General features: G+C 40.9%; 1 protein-coding gene across 1 annotated transcript in view; it reads left to right on the top strand.

Moving 5' to 3' along the window:
* The window catches only part of megf10 (multiple EGF-like-domains 10), a 43,389-nt gene extending 34,874 nt beyond the window's left edge, over positions 1 to 8,515 (top strand). The window contains exons 14-25 of the mRNA XM_084693790.1: positions 1,329 to 1,475; positions 1,865 to 1,999; positions 2,148 to 2,276; positions 3,341 to 3,469; positions 3,978 to 4,106; positions 4,329 to 4,457; positions 4,820 to 5,047; positions 5,262 to 5,377; positions 5,606 to 5,729; positions 5,980 to 6,024; positions 6,126 to 6,332; positions 6,528 to 8,515. Coding sequence (XP_084549916.1) covers positions 1,329 to 1,475; positions 1,865 to 1,999; positions 2,148 to 2,276; positions 3,341 to 3,469; positions 3,978 to 4,106; positions 4,329 to 4,457; positions 4,820 to 5,047; positions 5,262 to 5,377; positions 5,606 to 5,729; positions 5,980 to 6,024; positions 6,126 to 6,332; positions 6,528 to 6,694 — 1,685 coding nt within the window. The 3' untranslated portion in view covers positions 6,695 to 8,515. The remainder of the gene's footprint in view (positions 1 to 1,328; positions 1,476 to 1,864; positions 2,000 to 2,147; positions 2,277 to 3,340; positions 3,470 to 3,977; positions 4,107 to 4,328; positions 4,458 to 4,819; positions 5,048 to 5,261; positions 5,378 to 5,605; positions 5,730 to 5,979; positions 6,025 to 6,125; positions 6,333 to 6,527) is intronic.
* The last annotated feature ends 9,750 nt before the right edge of the window (positions 8,516 to 18,265 follow it).

Here is an 18,265-nt window from a genome sequence, read left to right as displayed (position 1 = left end):
GATTGAGAGAGAGACAGACAAAAAGAAAAAGAACAGTCAGTTTTGGTATAATTATTTAAAGAAAATAATGATACCAAGTCTGGTTATGTTTTTAAACAAAATCCCTAGTTTTTTCTTGGTAAACAAGCTTGACATGATTCTCCCTTACCTTTGTACCTACCTTTTGTAGCCAAGGGGGAGCTGTGTAATTGAGAAACTGAATAGCCTCTAATCTCCTCATTGAATTAGTCATCCTCCATTCTTCCTCTCTATTCTTTCTCTCTTCTCTCTCCATTTTCTCCCACCCACCAAGATCCCTGTTTTCTAGACAGTGCTTGTAGGTCCATGTTTACACCTCCATTGTAACATCCTGAAATCCTCATATTCTGAAAACAATATCGAACTGTAAATGTTCTTGTTTTCCTGTCTTTCATATTCTTTTTTAGAGAACAATTAGTTGTTTTCTTTGCTGCTTAGAAATAGCTGGCTTAATGGTGGAGGGAGGATGTGGAGTGTATTCTGGTTCTCTTGTGGTTCTTGGTAACTGATTCACATTATTCTTAATCTGACCTCGTGCTCGAGCTTGCGTTTGTCCCTGTCTCTCTTTGAAATTGCGAAAGATGGAAAGAGTTTGAGGCGCAATATGACACCAAGTATTTTTTTGATGAATTGATCTCTGTGCAACTCACACATGCTACGTTCTGATGTGGTTCTTCTGACAGATAATAACAATGCCACAAACATCAGACAGTCATACTTCTACAATATGAACAGACTTCAAATGACTCTATCAGACAAACACATAATTTGTCAAAGGTGGGTGTTCCTACAGTTTTTGTGGAGTCATGCCAGACAGTATTGACTGTGGGCTTAGATTCTTGAAGGCTGGCGTCTATGGCCTATGACTGTTCAGTGATAGTAAAGCGATTCTGTAATTAGCTCCCCAACAACACCAAGTATTTATCTCTTAGACTGGAGGCTAGGGTGAGGCTTACCCAAGTGTGTGCTGATGATACAGTGCACACAATAGTCATTACAATAGGGTTTAGCATCTGTTGGTTACAGCGTCTTTGTCTAGCAGATCAGGGTTGGTGGTCAAACAATGGTGGGTCAGGTTCTCTGGTTAGAGTTGCACTTCAAGTATAGGGTTTAGGAAATATCTCTATTTCTCCATCTTTCTTACTCAAGCTTTAGTATCAGCTTTCTTAAAGCAACAAAGAATTGATGAATGGTACTGGAATAGAGTGTTGTTTAAAGTCTATGTTCAGGCTGAAGCTCCATTCAAAGTACAGAGAGACGTTGCATGATCTACAGGATTGATTGAGTAAGAAACCTGTTTGTGTTTCCAGGTATCCACTGTGATAGTGTGTGCAAGGAGGGCCGCTGGGGTCCCAACTGCTCCCTGCCCTGTAACTGTAAGAACGGGGCCTCCTGCTCCCCTGACGAGGGCACCTGTGAATGTGCCCCAGGTTACCGAGGGACCACCTGTCAGATAAGTAAGAGTCCCATACTTACATAAAGTTGTTGTTTTTATAATTTTTTGGGCCACCATCCCATTTTAAAGGTCTTTCTCTAGTCTCTAGTCTTTCTCTATGTGCAGTGAAAGTGAAAGAATGTTGAAGATGAATTAAGCCTAAATCCACGGTATTCCTTAAGCAAGCTCTGTTTATATCCATGTGCTTTATGTCAAACTAGCAATGTGTATTATCTCAAACTTGGGAATATTGTAAAATGAAAACAATTCAAACCGACAGTGTAGTAACATTTGTCATCACTGTTCATTGAAAATATGTTGTTACACATTTTACAAATGTGTGTCGTAAGAAACAGGAAATTATCCTATTTATTGGTTGTAGCTAATTCTTTACTTTATGTTCCTGGCTAGTCTGTTCCCCTGGCTACTTTGGCCATCGCTGCAGCCAAGCCTGCCCCCAGTGTGTCCATAACAATGGGCCATGTCATCATGTCTCGGGCCAGTGTAACTGCTTCCCGGGCTTCAAAGGGGCCCTGTGCAACGAAGGTGGGTTGACACTTTACCCTTGCATGACATCAAAATGGAAAGTAACAGTAAACAGAGTATAGGAAAACTAAAAATCTTTATTTTAAACTATATTGTACTAAACCTCACTTTGCTGCACTTATTGCTCCCCCCTCCCAAACACACACAGTTTGCCCCAGTGGCAGGTTTGGGAAAAACTGTGCGTGGGGCTGCACCTGTACCAACAACGGCACCTGTAACCCCGCTGATGGCTCATGCCAGTGTTACCCTGGCTGGATTGGAAGTGACTGCTCCCAACGTAAGTGTGGTCTGGCTGTTACTTTTAGATACCTTTGCCTTGATAGACAACTATACATTATTTGTTTTTATTATGTCTGTTTTATTGTTTCATAGTGACAGTTAGAGACAGGAAGGGCAGGGAGGGAGAATGGCCTGCAATGGCCCAGGCCAGAATTGAACATGAGCCCCTGTGGTTAGGCCTCAGGCCATGTAGCACTTGCTTTACTCAGTGAGTCACTGGGGTACCCCCTAAAGGCACTCAGTTTTGTTGACAAGAGTTCAACTGGGCTTTGAAAAAAGACATGATCAGACATAGTCAGTGAATTATTACTCCTCGCAAGAAATGTTCCTGTTAAGTTACAATTATTACTTACTCTGACAAAATCCCCTCAAAGACCAAACAGTTCCATGTAGCATACTGTCTCTGTTTACCACTCCTCTTGCTCATCCTGCTACGTTATGTCTTTTGAAATTAACGACAGGTGTTACTCAACCCAACCTTTGACCTGGACGTGTTTTTAAGCTGTTGCTCCCAGATGTGATTAATCCATCACTGAGTTTATTAGCTGTATCACTGACATGGATCATCCTTCCAGGGTCAACTCATGTTTCTGCCAAGCAAGGAATCTGCCCTGACCCCTAGCAACCTTCAGCGACCTCTAAGACCCCCTTTACTCATCATAGGCTCAATGGATCCTGGGATATGCAGGGAGCCACAGATGAAGACAGCATGCTTTGCATACTGGCTCTCATGCTGAACAAGTCTTAGTCTCAAGTTCTCTTCAACTTTTTGTGAGAGTTTGCTGTTGTGTGAAGTCAGCAAAGTTCGGTTGTAGACTTTACACTATAAATTCCAGAGATGTCCAACAGATAGAATTGAGTTTTTAGACAGTCACTTCTCATTCGCAAAGTAAGGTCGACGCTAGGAATTTAAGTTGGGCTGTGGCGCCCCCTGTTGACATGTCCTAACAGAGCATTTCTAACCCCATTCTGCCGGTATCACCCGTCTGAATACTTCACCTAAATGATTTTACCCTTATAATTCCCTACAAAAGTGTTGATTGTTTATCTGTTGTATTACAGCCTGCCCACCTGGTCAGTGGGGCCCCAACTGTGGCCACACTTGTAATTGCCACAATGGAGCGTACTGCAGTGCCTATGATGGGGAGTGCAAGTGTACACCTGGCTGGACGGGCCTCTATTGCACACAACGTGAGTCACACAACATGCGCAATTATGCACACAAGCATACACACTCGCCCCTACTTAAATGCTGATCCACAGACACACGCATGCTTACCTTTCAGCAAAAAGGTCCTGGGTTCAATTCCTGCATTGAGAACTATTTTGTGCTCATGTGGGCTCTCTGGTTTTTTTGTGTGGAGTTTGCATGTTCTCCTCATGCTCACATGGGTTTCATCGGTGAGCACTTGGCCTCGGCTCCCAGTCACCGTTGATTTGGTTGACCACTACTCCTGGCTGATTTGAGGAAGGACAGCAGGATTAGAAAATGCTGAGGAAAAATTTAATTGGTGGACACTCTTGAAAGTGTGTGTTTCCCGGTGTAGTCACTCACTGCACGTGCATTTGTGTCCCACTGTAAAAGAACATTGAATGTTTCTTCTACTTACACACACATCCAAACCTGCATGAATGCATTTAAGCACATAGTTTGTCTTTCCCTGTACCAAAGTAGACTAACTGTATTTGACTATTACAGGTTGTCCACTGGGCTTTTACGGTAAGGGCTGTTCACAGATCTGCCAGTGTCGTAATGGAGCTGACTGCGACCACATCTCCGGGCAGTGCACCTGTCGCACAGGCTTCATGGGACGCCACTGTGAACAAAGTGAGTTCATACAGGTTTATCGCTAGCATTATCAGCACCAGAGTTGGTGTTGTTTTCTGTTTACATGTGAGTTCATTGCTCATACAGTAGCGCAGAAACTGATGCGTTTTTATAAAATGTACTGTTTATATGCTTGACTCAAGAATCTGATTATCTGAGTAATCTACTCCATGTGTTTCTCAGTATACAAATGTAACTGTCTCCTCCATTTCTGCTTCCAAGAATGCCCTTCTGGTTCCTATGGTTATGGCTGTCGTCAGGTGTGCGATTGTCTCAACAACTCCACCTGTGACCACATGACCGGTACCTGTTACTGCAACCCTGGATGGAAGGGAGCCCGTTGTGACCAAGGTGAGAAATACAGTATCCTGTCTGTATATTTGAATGACATAGTGTAACACATTTACCTCGACCCCTACCTGCAGTACTGTGCCCCTCACAAGTCTCCTTTACAAATAGTAAAATCATGTTACTCAATGAAACACTTATTTTTGTGAGGCCAAGTCTTAATTAATGTCCTTTGCATCTTTTAGAAATTGATTTGTGGGAAGCACTGCCTCTCTTAATTCAGTCATTCATCACTCAACCACAAACACATTTAACAATGTATGCGTTTCAGAGCAGTTTGACACAAGTCCAAATCCTCAAGCTTTTACACATACATGAATATACTGTACCTTCTGTTTTCTAACTTTCTTGACCCACCCCCATAGCTGGCATCATCATCGTGGGCAACCCCAACAGTCTGACCAGCACTGCAGTGCCTGTCGACTCCTACCAGATTGGTGCCATTGCTGGCATCATTGTCCTGGTACTGCTGGTGCTCTTCCTTCTCCTCCTCTTCATCATCTACAGGAAGAAGCAGAAGGGCAAGGAGCCAACCATGCCTGCCGTCACATACACCCCCGCTGTGCGTGTCACAGCTGACTATGCCATCGCAGGTAAGTCTCTGACAGTTTTTCCGAACATCAGTGGAATAAAAGTGTTGTGTGAGAAATTGTAATTTTGTTCTAGGTGTTTGATAAACTATAGAATATGAATACTATAACTGTATCACTTATGTACATATAATATTTTACACACAAACAGCTTCAGAAAACAGTACACTGCTGTGATTTCTTAGATGTTGAGGAATTCTTGTTGTCTCTTTTCCAGAAGCACTCCCACCACCAGGTGACGTCCATCCAAGCAACTACTTCTCCAATCCCAGTTACCACACGCTGACCCAATGCACAAGCCCTCCACATGTCAGCAACCTATCTTATGGAAAAGTAAGACAAAAGACAGTTTGTGCTGCTGTGTCACTGTTATCTGGAGTTGTTGCTTCCAGCTGGGCATTTGTGGTTTGACAACAACATACAAAGTCAAGCAGTAGCAACTCATATTCATATAGTCATTATTTTATTTAAATTCTTGTTTTGCCATTCTTGTAGGCAAAGTTTGGAATTTCTTTATGTACAACAAACAGTGTTTTACTGTACATATGGTCTTGTTTCTAGGCTAAGAATAACCAGCTGTTTGTAAACTTGAAGAATGTGGAGCAGAGGAAGAGACCTCCCATAGCAGATCAAACTGGCACCCTTCCTGCAGACTGGAAACATGGAGGCTGCTTTAATGAGCTAGGTAAGAATACTCAACTTCCCATGTTGGTAAACCCCACTTGACACACACTGAAGTCCACGCACCTGCACACAAACGTACATGCATAATCACAAACATACTCATTGGTATGTTTTGGTAATCATTACTCATCACATTTACAGAAAACTGTACAGATTCTGTACTCTAATAATAATACTTCTCTCTGGCATACTGTTGATGAGCTGACATTTCCTGCTATTCGTGTGTCTTCCTTTCTTCTTTCATTCATTAGGAGCATATGGCCTTGACCGCCGATACATGGGGAAATCCCTAAGAGGTAGGTTTTGTTTCTGTACAACTGTTAAAACACTCACTACCAAACAAGTTCACAATTGAGCCAACTTTTGTGCTCTTTCCTGATTGCTCTTCTATCTGCAGACCTGGCAAAAGGAATGCCCTATCATGCCAGCTCCAGCTCCCTCAACAGCTCGGAGAATCCCTACGCCACCATTAAGGACTCTCCGCTTCTCCTTCCCAAGAACGTTGAGTGTGGCTACGTGGAGATGAAGTCACCCGCGCGACGGGACCCACCGTATGCCGAGATCAATAACTGCAGCCCCACCAACAAGAATGTCTATGAAGTTGGTGAGGACCCTAAAATCTCCTTTCAACTTTTTTTAATTTTAGAATAGCAGGATATGTGGTACTAATGTTGAATATAGTTTGAACCCACTGTTTGCCCTCCCCTCCAGACATTGTTGAAAAATGCGATATGGGTAGGCAAAGGCAAAATTGGTGTGTTTTGTAACTAGGTAACAGTCAAAACACCTTTGTTTCCAGAGCCCACCATCAATGCCATCCACTCACCCGGCAACAACAATGGCCATGGACCTTTTGGCCAGGACCCATATGACTTACCCAAAAACAGCCACATCCCCTGTCACTACGACCTTCTGCCCATGCGGGACAGCCCCCCCTCCTCGTTCAAGGAGCTCGATAGCGAATGAGCTCCCAGAGACTCAAAAGAGACCATGCCCCTTGCCCCTCCCACCTCCCAAGTTCAGTCAATGGATGGCCCATTGGTGACATACTGAATGCTCACTCGCTGCATATCTTCTCACAAACCTATTAAATCTGTATATTTTCTTAGCTTTTTTCACTATCACTATAATCATTCTTAACCCTGTTTGGTTTTTGGCAAGGATGCTTTCACATTCACACAAGTGTCAAAAGAGTTTATTTGCTATCACCTTAGCATGACACCTTAGCATGACAGTTATTTGCAAGCATTTGGTGTTCAAAGGTGTGGTTTTAGCTACGTGCAGCTTTGACATATTTCTTATCGATATGTGTTCGAAATTCATTCCACTCATTGGGTATTGATGTCAATTGCCTTCGAAAACATTATGTAAAAAAAACCTGAAACCTCAAATTATTTTTGTAATAATTAAATGAATGCTAACAGTATTAGAAATTGCCTAACTTGCTGGAGTCCCAGTGTATTAGTCAAATATTTTAAGACTCACTTTTCTGTTTGTTCACCGTTTCCTTTGTGACTGAGAGTGGTTATAAGTGTTGTATATCAATAATTTGTGGATGTTTGACAATGTATCTGTTCTTGTTCGCACATCTTAATGTTGAATAGTCAGACCACGTTAAGTCAATATTCAAATTAACCAAAGGTTCAAGTATTGCTTCAATTTGTAGATTTTCCAACATCTCCTTAAGCTTATTTAGGAAAGGAAAATAAAAATGTTTTGTGTCAGATCCTGGAAAAATAACAAGATACAGATACTGTTACCAACATCTTTGTGACATACCATGCAAAATGATCTTCAATGCATCATTACCAGAACACCAGAGATGATTGTGATACAATAGGGACGATACTAGAGCAAGAGGTTATGATACTGAAACATTTTGTTCTGACAACTAATGAGTGTCAATGTTTTCTGTTATTATGGCACAGTAACAGTGTTTATAAATCTCTGTTTAAAATGGATTAAATGTGACCACGCAAACAATAACTGTAACATCTATGTACTGTAGCTACATATTTACTCAATAGTGGTTTAGAGCAGTAAAGACTGTTTTTACTGTATGAACAAATTCACTGAACTTTTTTGCAGTGCAATTTCAAAACATGTTTTCAAGAAAAATAACTTGTCTGTTATGCTTAAGCTGGACTTTTGCATGGTAATAAAAGAACAAACCTACAAAATAAATACAATTAGACTGATTTAAATTCACCTGAAATATATATTTCAAGAAACAAGTATAGATTTTCTCCACTTTTTTTTACTTTATTGTGAATGACCTAAATTAGCCTCAAGTCTTAAACCATTCTGAGCCTAATATGAAATATATTTGTACAAATCTGTTGTTTATAGCTGTAATCACTTCTGAATGAGAGGTGATGTGTGTTTTTGTGTTCTGTACAAAGCGTTAGTAGCGTTTTGATGGCCTATATTGTATAATTTCCGGAACATATATGAGTACAATTCTCAGTTTCATTCACCATAAATAGAGTGAAAACCTTCCATTTTTTATATTGTTGTAAAATTTTAATTTTAAGACATCCATTTTGGCATGTAGGTCAACTTTTTTAGCATACATTTTTTTCATTTGAAACAGTTTGTTTTGTTTCTCCTGTATAAAATTACAAGGTATTTATGCAGTACAAATTACATTCAAATGTAGGCATACGACCTGAAAACGTTAAATCAAAGTTTCATAAAGTGTAATATCACTATGTATTTATAAATTGGTCATGTTTGGTTGGGATTTGTAATTTCTCAAATGGAAAACATTATTAAAAAGGATGGAATGAGGTTGCACACTTTTTTTTCTTCCTTCAAGAATTTTGATGATAAGGATTTACTTGTACTATCACTTGTTATTCTTAATACTGTATTTAATTATTTTTTTTCTTTTTTGATTTTCATATATTTAATGTGCAACAGTGATGTCCCCAGAAATGTTTCATAGTAGTGGCAAGATTGGGACACTGAAAATCTTGGGGTGGCATACCAAAATCAAAAGCCTTTATGTTGTTGTAGAATAGGCTAGTTGAAAACAGCAGCAGGCCCAGGGAGGGGTAACAGGATCAGAGTGTGGAGAGCTAAAAAGACAATATGAACATTATCGGTGGGTGGTCCTACATTTTTGCTGTTGCTCATAAATGTTGCCAATAGATCTTTTTCAGCCATGTTGAGCTCGCACTATATGCTTCACTAAGCGCTTGGACTAATGTGCACTTGAGGTAGGAGGCTGTATGATAACTTTAGAGAATTTTGTTTCTTTAATGAAAAGCAATTAACAAATGCATACAAATTAAATTGAACTGAGCGCTTAACGCACTGCAGTTCGTAGTAAGGGAAAAAAGACCAGTGGCGGTTCTAGACTAATTATACAGGGGGGCCAACGTTTAATCAGAGAGGCACATTTTAAACGGAAACAAATTATATTTAAACATTAAATACTTTAATTTTGCTTTATATTAAAATCATACAAACGGCTCTGGCTCTCCCTCTTCCAGCTCCTCAGCTCTCTCAATATCTTGATATGTTTCTCTCACTTTTTTATTTACTGGGGCAAAAAAGGCTCCAATGTCCATTTCTCGTTTCATGATGACTACTAGAAGAAGAAAAACAAAGTGTAAAAAAAATTATAAGAAAAACAAAGTGTAAAAGAAAAAAAAAAAAAATATTCAGCCAGCTCAGGGGGGCCACAGGGGGAGCCAGGGGCAGTTTTACAGGGGCACTGGCCCCTGTAGGCCCCTGCGTAGAACCGCCCCTGATAGGAACATTTGGTTTGCTCTCGACTCCTGAGAACAATCATAAACCAGTCTGCACCGTGGGCATAGACAGAAGTTGTTAACAGTCGGGGCTTAGCCCTAACATAGGGCCTTAACTAGGCTTTGGCTGTTTATCAATCCAAAGAACGCTAAGAACATAGGCCTCTTGAGAAGAACATTCTTGCCAAGCGTCCTTGCGAGAACGGCCTTACAAGACCACGAGGATGGAGAATGATTTGAGATGATAATAAAGAGTGAGGGCTATGTAAAACTTTTTCTCCAATCTGCAGATTGATAATACAACCATAACTTAATTAAACTTTTGTTAGTGAAGAGGCGGACTTAAACCCTTTCTTCAACAATAGTAGGCTATCACAGTCTGTCAATAAAGGCAAATATTTAATTCAATTATACTATTTGGTCCGGATTTGAGCATTGGCAAAACTGAAGGTGTCAGAATAAATACAAAACAGACATCAAAGTTGTTGTGTGTGAGTCCGGCCAATCATGAAATAGCTGTGTCATCATTAGAACCCGTGCAGTTCCTCTTGAGAAAACACGCTCGGCTACACAGCTGGCAGTTTTCAAATCGATCTCAAGGTACTTTGATGGATACATCACAGTGACCTAACCTCGGCGCCGTATCAAGTTGGACAAAAAGTCTAACCAGAATTCACTGCTTCAAGTCAGCTGCCTGCAGCCGGCTGCGGCGCTGCACGAAGTCGAATACACCTATTGACCCAAAGACTCAGTTGGCCAGCTATTGTTCTTCGAATCTTTATTCAACTTCTTCGTATTATTCTATTTCTTCTTTTGCACCTTTCAGCTATTAAAACCATTCAGCTATCAACAATTTCAACAGATTCAGCGGTTTCCAGCTTATACTTTTTTTTTCTTCTTTTCAGCTTTTTGATATCTACTCAACTTTTTTCCATATCACTGATTACGTTTTTTTCCCAGAACGTTTTCTGAGATTTACATGGGTGTGTATGTGAGAGCCTAGAGTACGGAATGAAATGCTAGAGTGGAGAGGCGCTTCAGAATCTGGTTCAAAAATAGTTTCTAGTTTGCCAGCATTGCCACAATTGTCACTCTTCATGCTTAATTTTTGGATCAATAGATAGGAAATGTTGTGCTGGTTGTAGACAGTTGTCTGTGGAATCCAACAGATGTGCACATTTGTTCAGAGCCCCAAGAGAACGAGACAAAGTCCAACTCTCGCCCCATAAAGACAAATGCAAATCTGGTGACAAATTTCTCAAAGAAAGCATAAGGTACAAGTTTTTGTATTTTTATATACTAAAAGTTGAGCTGAATTAACATGTTGCAAAACATGCAAACTGGCGGGAACAGAATCTCAAAAGACAGTTCCGTCGAGTAAATTCCAGCACTCAAAGAACTTTAGTCCGTGCTCGGAAACAGTGCAGACTTTCTGAAGTGCAGACATGAATGAATTTACGTGTTTTACTTCATCTCCAAAGAACGTATTAATTTAAAGAAACAAGTTAAGAAATAATGTCACGTTTCAAGCTCTGCAGAAGCCTGCTTTGACCATTCATTTGAATCAGGTGTGTTGGCGCAGGGAAACATCTAAAACATGCAGGACAGGTGTTCCCTGAGGACCAGGGTTGGGAACCACTGGCCTAGACTATGTAGTCTGCTGGAATCACACACAAGGAACCAAACTCACTCTAGCCAAGCCTTGACCACTGTTCAGTCTGTCTGCATCTCTGTGTGTCTTTGCATGTGGGACATTCTTGAACAGAGTTGGTGACCTAAAAAGGTTTAGCAAAGGCAACTATGCCAGGAAATATGAAGGGTATACCTTGCTCCAAAGCAGTACCTGAATATTAGTTTTCCAGGTAATCTTAAACAAAAAGAATCAAGGCAAGGAGACTTTGTATTCAATTGTATAAAGTATTTTAATTGTTTAAAGTTGCCTATATGTTGACAAGCCACTATATTATTTCATCCTCTCCTTCTGGCTTTCCCAATGTTATGGGTGCAATATACTGTTTCCATGGTTGTATCCAGGCCCACTGGAAGACACAGGGGGTGACTGCCTGGTGCCCCCAGGGTCGAAAAAGCATTTCTAAAATAAAAAACTAGAGGCAAAAATCCCGTACCCTTACTTCCAATGGAAAAGGGAGCTGTTATGAAGTGCCCTTTATGCTGCCCCTACATGACAGTGTCCCAAATGTCCAAAGAAGATGATTAGATGCTGTGCCCTAGCCTGACGTTGTCATACTCATAATTCTAGTCAGAATATGAGTCTGATAACTCTCCGTAGGGCTGTGACTATGGGGCATGTTTCAACCGAACAAATGCCTCTTCGCTCAATTGCATAGACCTAAAACCAATCATAGCAACGTAATATGTTGTTTGTTGAATACGAATTCAATCCAAGCGCTCTTTCGTGACATTGTTGATTACATTACTGTTGATCATATGTCCATCATTTTTTTTTTGCATATACATACCTTATTGCCCTGCTCGTTTCGTTGTCTTCAAATAGTGGTTTTATGTTCCAATCCTCCTCTACAACCACCCTCGGTGGTCTTTCTCTTCTCAGGCAGGTTGTGGAGCACAACCAGGGCCGGCCCAAGCTTTTATGGGGCCTTAAGCTAAATAGATTTGGGGGCCCCTCGGCGGCGTTTATTGTTGCCGATTAATATAAAGGAATATATATATTTTTACATAATACATTAAACTGTAATTTAATTTGCTCTTGGGGGCCCTCTGGTAGCCACAGGGGGCCTAAGCAGACGCTTAGTTCGCTTATGCCATGGGCCGGCCCTGAGCACAACACATGCAATTATGATGTTGCATGCCCTTTGTGAAGTGACTCGGAGGTGTTGTAGGCAGTGGAACCTCGTGTTGATGAGGCCAAATAGCATCTCAATGTGCGCCCTTGTGCGTGCGTGGACAAGGTTGTACTTGCACTGCGCATCTGTTAGCGGCTCCTGATAGGGGTTCAAGAGATAGGGCTGGCAGGCATATCCCCTGTCTCTCAGCAAAACCCCTGGATAGAGAACATATAAATAATCAGACTCATTTTTGCAGACCAAAATTGAAGATGGTATTTTTAAAAGCTGTATATTGAAATTACATTTACAATATGCCTATAGCTACATTGAGACTACCTTGTGACAATTGTCCGGAAATTGATGAGGCGTGAAAGATTGTGGAATCATGCACCGAGCCTGGCCACTTTGCCTCCACATTTGTGATGACACATTCAGCATCACAGATCTGAAAAAATGTTGATCATTTGAGTTGAATAATAGCCATGAAAAGTGTAAAAAGAAATGTGAGTAAGTAGGCTACCTTTCAAATTGTGGCAATTGTTGAATTAGGCTTATAGGCAATTATCTGATAAGATTTTAGAGCCTAAAAGCAGATGGAACATAACCTAACCATATAGCGCAATAGGCTAGGCCATTTATCACAATCTATTCTACAACGCACACAAGCATTATCTCAACTAATAGTAGGCTACCTTACCTGCACATTGATACTGCGCAATGACTTCTTATTTACAAAGTCTGCCTCGTGCGGACCGGACTGACCCTTTATACGGACAAGGGTGCAGTCCAGAGCCCCAATAACATTTGGGAAAGCTACAATGGGTCAGTAAATAGGTTAGCCAACAATTATCACCTCTCTCTACACACCATCATATTTCATGCAGTTAATGCTGGACATTTGCCTACCTTCCAATTCCATAAACGCCTCCTTAATGGTACGAAGACCTCTGTGACCAGGGAAGGTGATGAAAACATTCAGCAGTTTCTTTAAAGTCATGTAAACTGTTCTTACAGAGCAGCAAATGGTGGCTTTGCCAATGTCCTCTGCATCTCCAACTGTATACAGAAATGTGCCACTGGCAAAAAAACAAAGTGCTATGCACAGTCTGTGGGACTGTGAGACCTTAACTGCGGCGGGTGGAATTGGCACGATATGGGTTTAGCAACATACAAATATATCGGAACTGTCATTGTACTATGCTTTATAAAATATAAAAGTATTTTTTATGCAAATGTACATTTTTGGACTGATATAAAGTTGAATTTAGCGTTATGTCAGAAAATTGTCTTTCGTAATCGGCGTTTTACCATCGCACCTCCACATGACACAAATCACATCACACTCCAGCAAGGAAAGAGCAGACATATGTAGCCTAGTATGAAGATGTCCGTGGCAGAGACTCAAGAGGACCAGCGAGGAGGTTGGTAGCCAGGAAGACCAGCCAATCCTTCTACATCCCTGGCCGTACCTGGAATAATTTTTCGAAATGGTTGGATGCAAAAACAACTCTTTTCGAATGCGCTGCAAGCTCTGCTCACCCAAGTACCACGAGCTAATGCAAGGGTGGGCAATTAATTTTCCCGAAGGGCCATTTGAGAAATTGGCTGAACTTAATTCTGATCAATATTTATTTTATTACTCTATAGAAAAACAGTAAATTATATGGTTTTGAGCTGCTACTGGTAATACATGTTACAATAAGGCTATGAAAATGAGTCAAAAATGTCTTTCTTCTTTTTACATACCTTGAAAGGTCCGGGCCCGCCCGCAGGCCGGAAACTCTGCCCCCTCCTCCCCCTGTTACTACGCACTAAATGTTTACAAATATATATTTTTGACTGCTACACATGTTGTACATCATTGGAAAGTGATGATTCTCGTGCTTTCATTGAAATAAACCATTTCAAGTTGCAACAGCAAGTACAGTCAACGTCTTTGTCCGGTGACCAATACATCAACAAAGCCAAAGCAAAAAGTTGTACTCACCCTCAAAGGTTAAGATTGGTCCAAGTATGCAAAAAAAAACGATCAAAAAGTTGATCTGCTTACATTCCCAAAGGTCCAAAGTATCTAACCATGTTGAGTAGTTGTCCAAACAATGAATTATACCCACACATAGCCAAGATCTTTTTGCTTCATTCTGCATTCACATTCTGCATTTTTTTTTGCTAATAGGGATAGATGTCCTTCGAGTATTTGAGTGGATAGTCTTAAAATGGCCGCTATACTCTGCCCTTTCGATTGACACCTTGTTTGACCCAATAGGAACTTCCATGCCCGGTTGACAGCCCTCTATAACTAACTCGGTCTGTGTGTCCTGCCCCCACACACACACACTCGTTCTTAACAAATTTCTCAAACTGGCTTTGACTGGCTCTGAAATGAGCTTGTTAGCCTTGTAGCTTAGGAGATGCTGAAAATGCTAATACCCAACATGCTAAGTATCTGTGGAGCCTTCAAAATAAAAGTCCCGGCGTAATATAGAGAGACACAAGTTGTGTTTCTTGTGCGTCAATCCTGGATGTACTCTTATAAAAACGTGTCAAATATGAATATATTGTGGTACTATGTTTGACTTTTGACTTGAATTTTGTGAGGCTTAAAGCCGTGGTCCAATTCTGTCTTTCAGCTAATACCTACCACCTCTAGGCCTCTTCAGGCCTCCGTTTTCAAAACAAAATCTAGGCGGAGATAGAAACCTTCAGTTTCCTTGTGTTCAAGCTTCTATTACTCAACACCAGTAGGACACACAGGGGTCCTGACAACAGGGGAAATAACTTCAGTGTCACCTTTCAAAAGAGTACATTTACATGCATGTTCTACAAATGGTTCAAGAACAGCTTTCAATTTAGTTTGGGTATGCTGTTTAAGCGTTTTCAGGCAAATTTAATTAAACCTTCACAAAAAATATATAAGTTGTGTAATAAGTGTAGGTTCTCTCGTGTAGCAGGGAATTACATCTAGATATGTCAGTCTTAAAGAACACAGGTACGAGGGTGTAAAAGTCCTTATTGGAGTCAGACAAATGGGTTCTTTATAGTTCATGACCATGGGTGGAATACTCCAGGGCACCAAAAAGGCTACACAGTCATCAAGGTTGTTCAGCCTTCCATTGACCACACTCCACCCTCCCCAACTCGGTGTAAGCACGGCACCCTCAAAGCTAGGCCCAAACCCTAGTTGACACCCCAACATCACTGAAATTCAGGTACTCACTTAACCATGCGCCTAATCTACGTCACACGTGTAATCAAAATTGTGTTTAATCGCCAAGTAAGTGGTCACAAACTAGGAATTTACTTTGGTAGGCTGGTGCATACAGTTAACATTTACACATAATGAACAAAAAGAATGTAGAAAATGTACAACAAAATAAAAGACATATTGACAGAGCAATATTATAATATAAAAATACAATATAAAAAAAAATATAGAATAGAAATAATACTGAATATGTTAAAGTGACAAGAGTGTATGAGTTAAGTGACAGTGTCAGTTTGGGGCCTTGTAAAAAAGGCTAGCAGCGGAAAGAAAGAAACTGTTCTTTTAGCGTTTCTTTCCTTCCGCCGAAAACTTGCCAGCTGTTCCACCCAGCCAACTGTCCCTCCAAACCCTGAAAATTGTGGAGCCAGTCTAGGGACTTATGGTCAGTTCGCAGCACAAACTCTTTATTAATGCCGGAAATATTTTGTGAAGTTCACCATACTCAAGAGCTCTTTTTTGGTAGTAGCATATTAACGTTCCTGTTTTGTTAGGGCCCTGCCAGCGTATGCCATAACTCTTTCTAATCCCTCATCCTTCTGAGACAACACTGCCCCAATCCCTGCATCACTTGTATCCGTGTCCAGGATGAAGGGTTTACTGGGGTCTGGGTAAGCCAACACAGGGGCGGTAATTAGACTAGTTTTTAGACTATCAAAAGCTTTTTGGCAGTCGTCACTCCATCTAAAATGCCTACCATGTTCTGCTAGCTGGTGCAAAGCATCGATGACAATATTTAAAACCTTTCTAGTATCGGAACAACTTAAAACATTATCCACATGCACACCTACCATATATTACTTCATACAGTTTTAAGGCCTTGAACTCTCTCTTCCCGTTTCGGCACTCAAAGTTTTACTGTCTGGATAGGCCATGGTCTAGCAGGAAGGTCATCAACCTTCTTGTGGCCTCAACAGTCCCCCCCCCCTATGTCAGTCACAGCTGGAACCTGAGGGGGAACAAAGGCAATACAAAGCAAATGTATATTGCTCACTGGAGTAAACCACTCAACATGAAAGAACTGCCAGATGCATGGGTGTGAGCAATATCAAGCAAGTTTTTAGATCAAATTCATTGCTAGCCCCCCAATACATTTGAATTGAGTTGCACTACCCTAGGCTTAACATACATACCAGTTCAGACATGAAGTTTGGGTTTTTCAGTTTTTCTTCTATGATTTCCACATCCCTAACTGTCCCTAACTTTAGAGGAAAACCCTCTGGGGAAGAAGATACAGTGGTGCCAATGTTGCCACGCTGTTGTAGAAGCGTTTGTAGCATCCTCCCTTGGATTTTTTTGTCTCTTTCATCTCCTCAAGGATGGTTAAGATTAGGGATGGGCATAATTAATCGACGATCGATTATCGATCATTAAGAATTTCGTCGATGACATTATTTGTTCATCGATAAAACTAATGCGTGTTCTGTTGCGTAGTGTGAGTCTTGAAGGAATGCAATGGATTTCGCTTTGTGGCAGGAATTAAACATTTTACCAAACAAAGCCAATATTTGAAAAATAACACCACAAGCCTACTCAGTTACCGGCGAGTTTCCATGTATTTCAAAAGTAAACATGAAAAGGTCACGGCGAAGTGTAGCATGAGACCATTTGTACTTAAAAATTACTTTGTTCACTGCCAACACTGCAAAGCTGAGTATAAATACAACTCCTCCACGACTCAAATGATGTACCACTTGAAGAACGTACATCCGACCCTGGTTAGTGGCAGTGCATCCTGCTCTCGGTGTTAGCACCAAGGAGCTGCGATGCACAACGAGCAGAGAAAATTACCCAACGGATCTGCAAGTCCATCGAGATGGATATGCTACCGTTAAGTATTGTTGAGGGCGAAGGTTTTTAGGAAGCTTTGTTAATTAGCCGGAAAAAAACGAGTGTCAGTTGTGTTTGAGCACCGGCTTCTAGCTGTCGGCTCGGCTCCGAGTTACAGAAATAGTTGTTATTCTTGTAATACAGATCTCAATGCGGAAACACATCGTGTTTTTTCTATTTTCACTGCATTTTAATATAGCCTATAAATAGTGAATTTTAATATAAACATTTTAATGATTAATCGAAAATCGATCGTTAATTCTCCCGACGATTGATGAAGACAATTTAATCGAATGCCCATCCCTAGTTAAAATGTGAACAAACATGTTGTCCCTGATTGGTCTTCGAGGGGTTGCTGGTGATGTGGTGACATGGTGACTGGTTGAAACATTGGGCCATCTTAGGTTACCCAGAGGTGGTGGAAGTGTAGGCCTACTAGATGGAGGCAATGAAAGTGAAGATCTGAGAGTGGATGGAGGCAGTGTAAGTGTTTTAGCAGATCTGAGGGTGGATAGAGCAAGTGGAGATGTCAGCACAGATTGGAGGTTGGATGGAGCAAGTGGAGATGTCAGCACAGATCTCAGGTTGGATGGAGTCGGTTGAGGTGATGATCTGAGGGTGGATTGAGGTGTAGGCCTGATGGGGCTGCCAGACCAATTGTCATCATCCTCATCGGACAAAATCACTCGCCTACAAATGTATAATATACAAGCACAATCAATTAGTTTATCAGTTAAAGCATTTTAAAAACAATTGGTTAAAAAATATACATTTTGGACAACAGGTGACACCACTATACACAGAGTTTGTACATATTTCCATTTAGTATCTACCATTTCATAATTCAAATAGCCTCACCTTTTTTTACGCTTCCCCTTTCCCA

Source organism: Hypomesus nipponensis, chromosome 27 (assembly GCF_054491055.1).
Source record: "Hypomesus nipponensis isolate SF chromosome 27, ASM5449105v1, whole genome shotgun sequence".
Taxonomy (NCBI): domain Eukaryota; kingdom Metazoa; phylum Chordata; class Actinopteri; order Osmeriformes; family Osmeridae; genus Hypomesus; species Hypomesus nipponensis.
The sequence above is the reverse complement of the archived record's forward strand: the minus strand, read 5'-3'. Positions and strand labels throughout refer to the sequence as shown.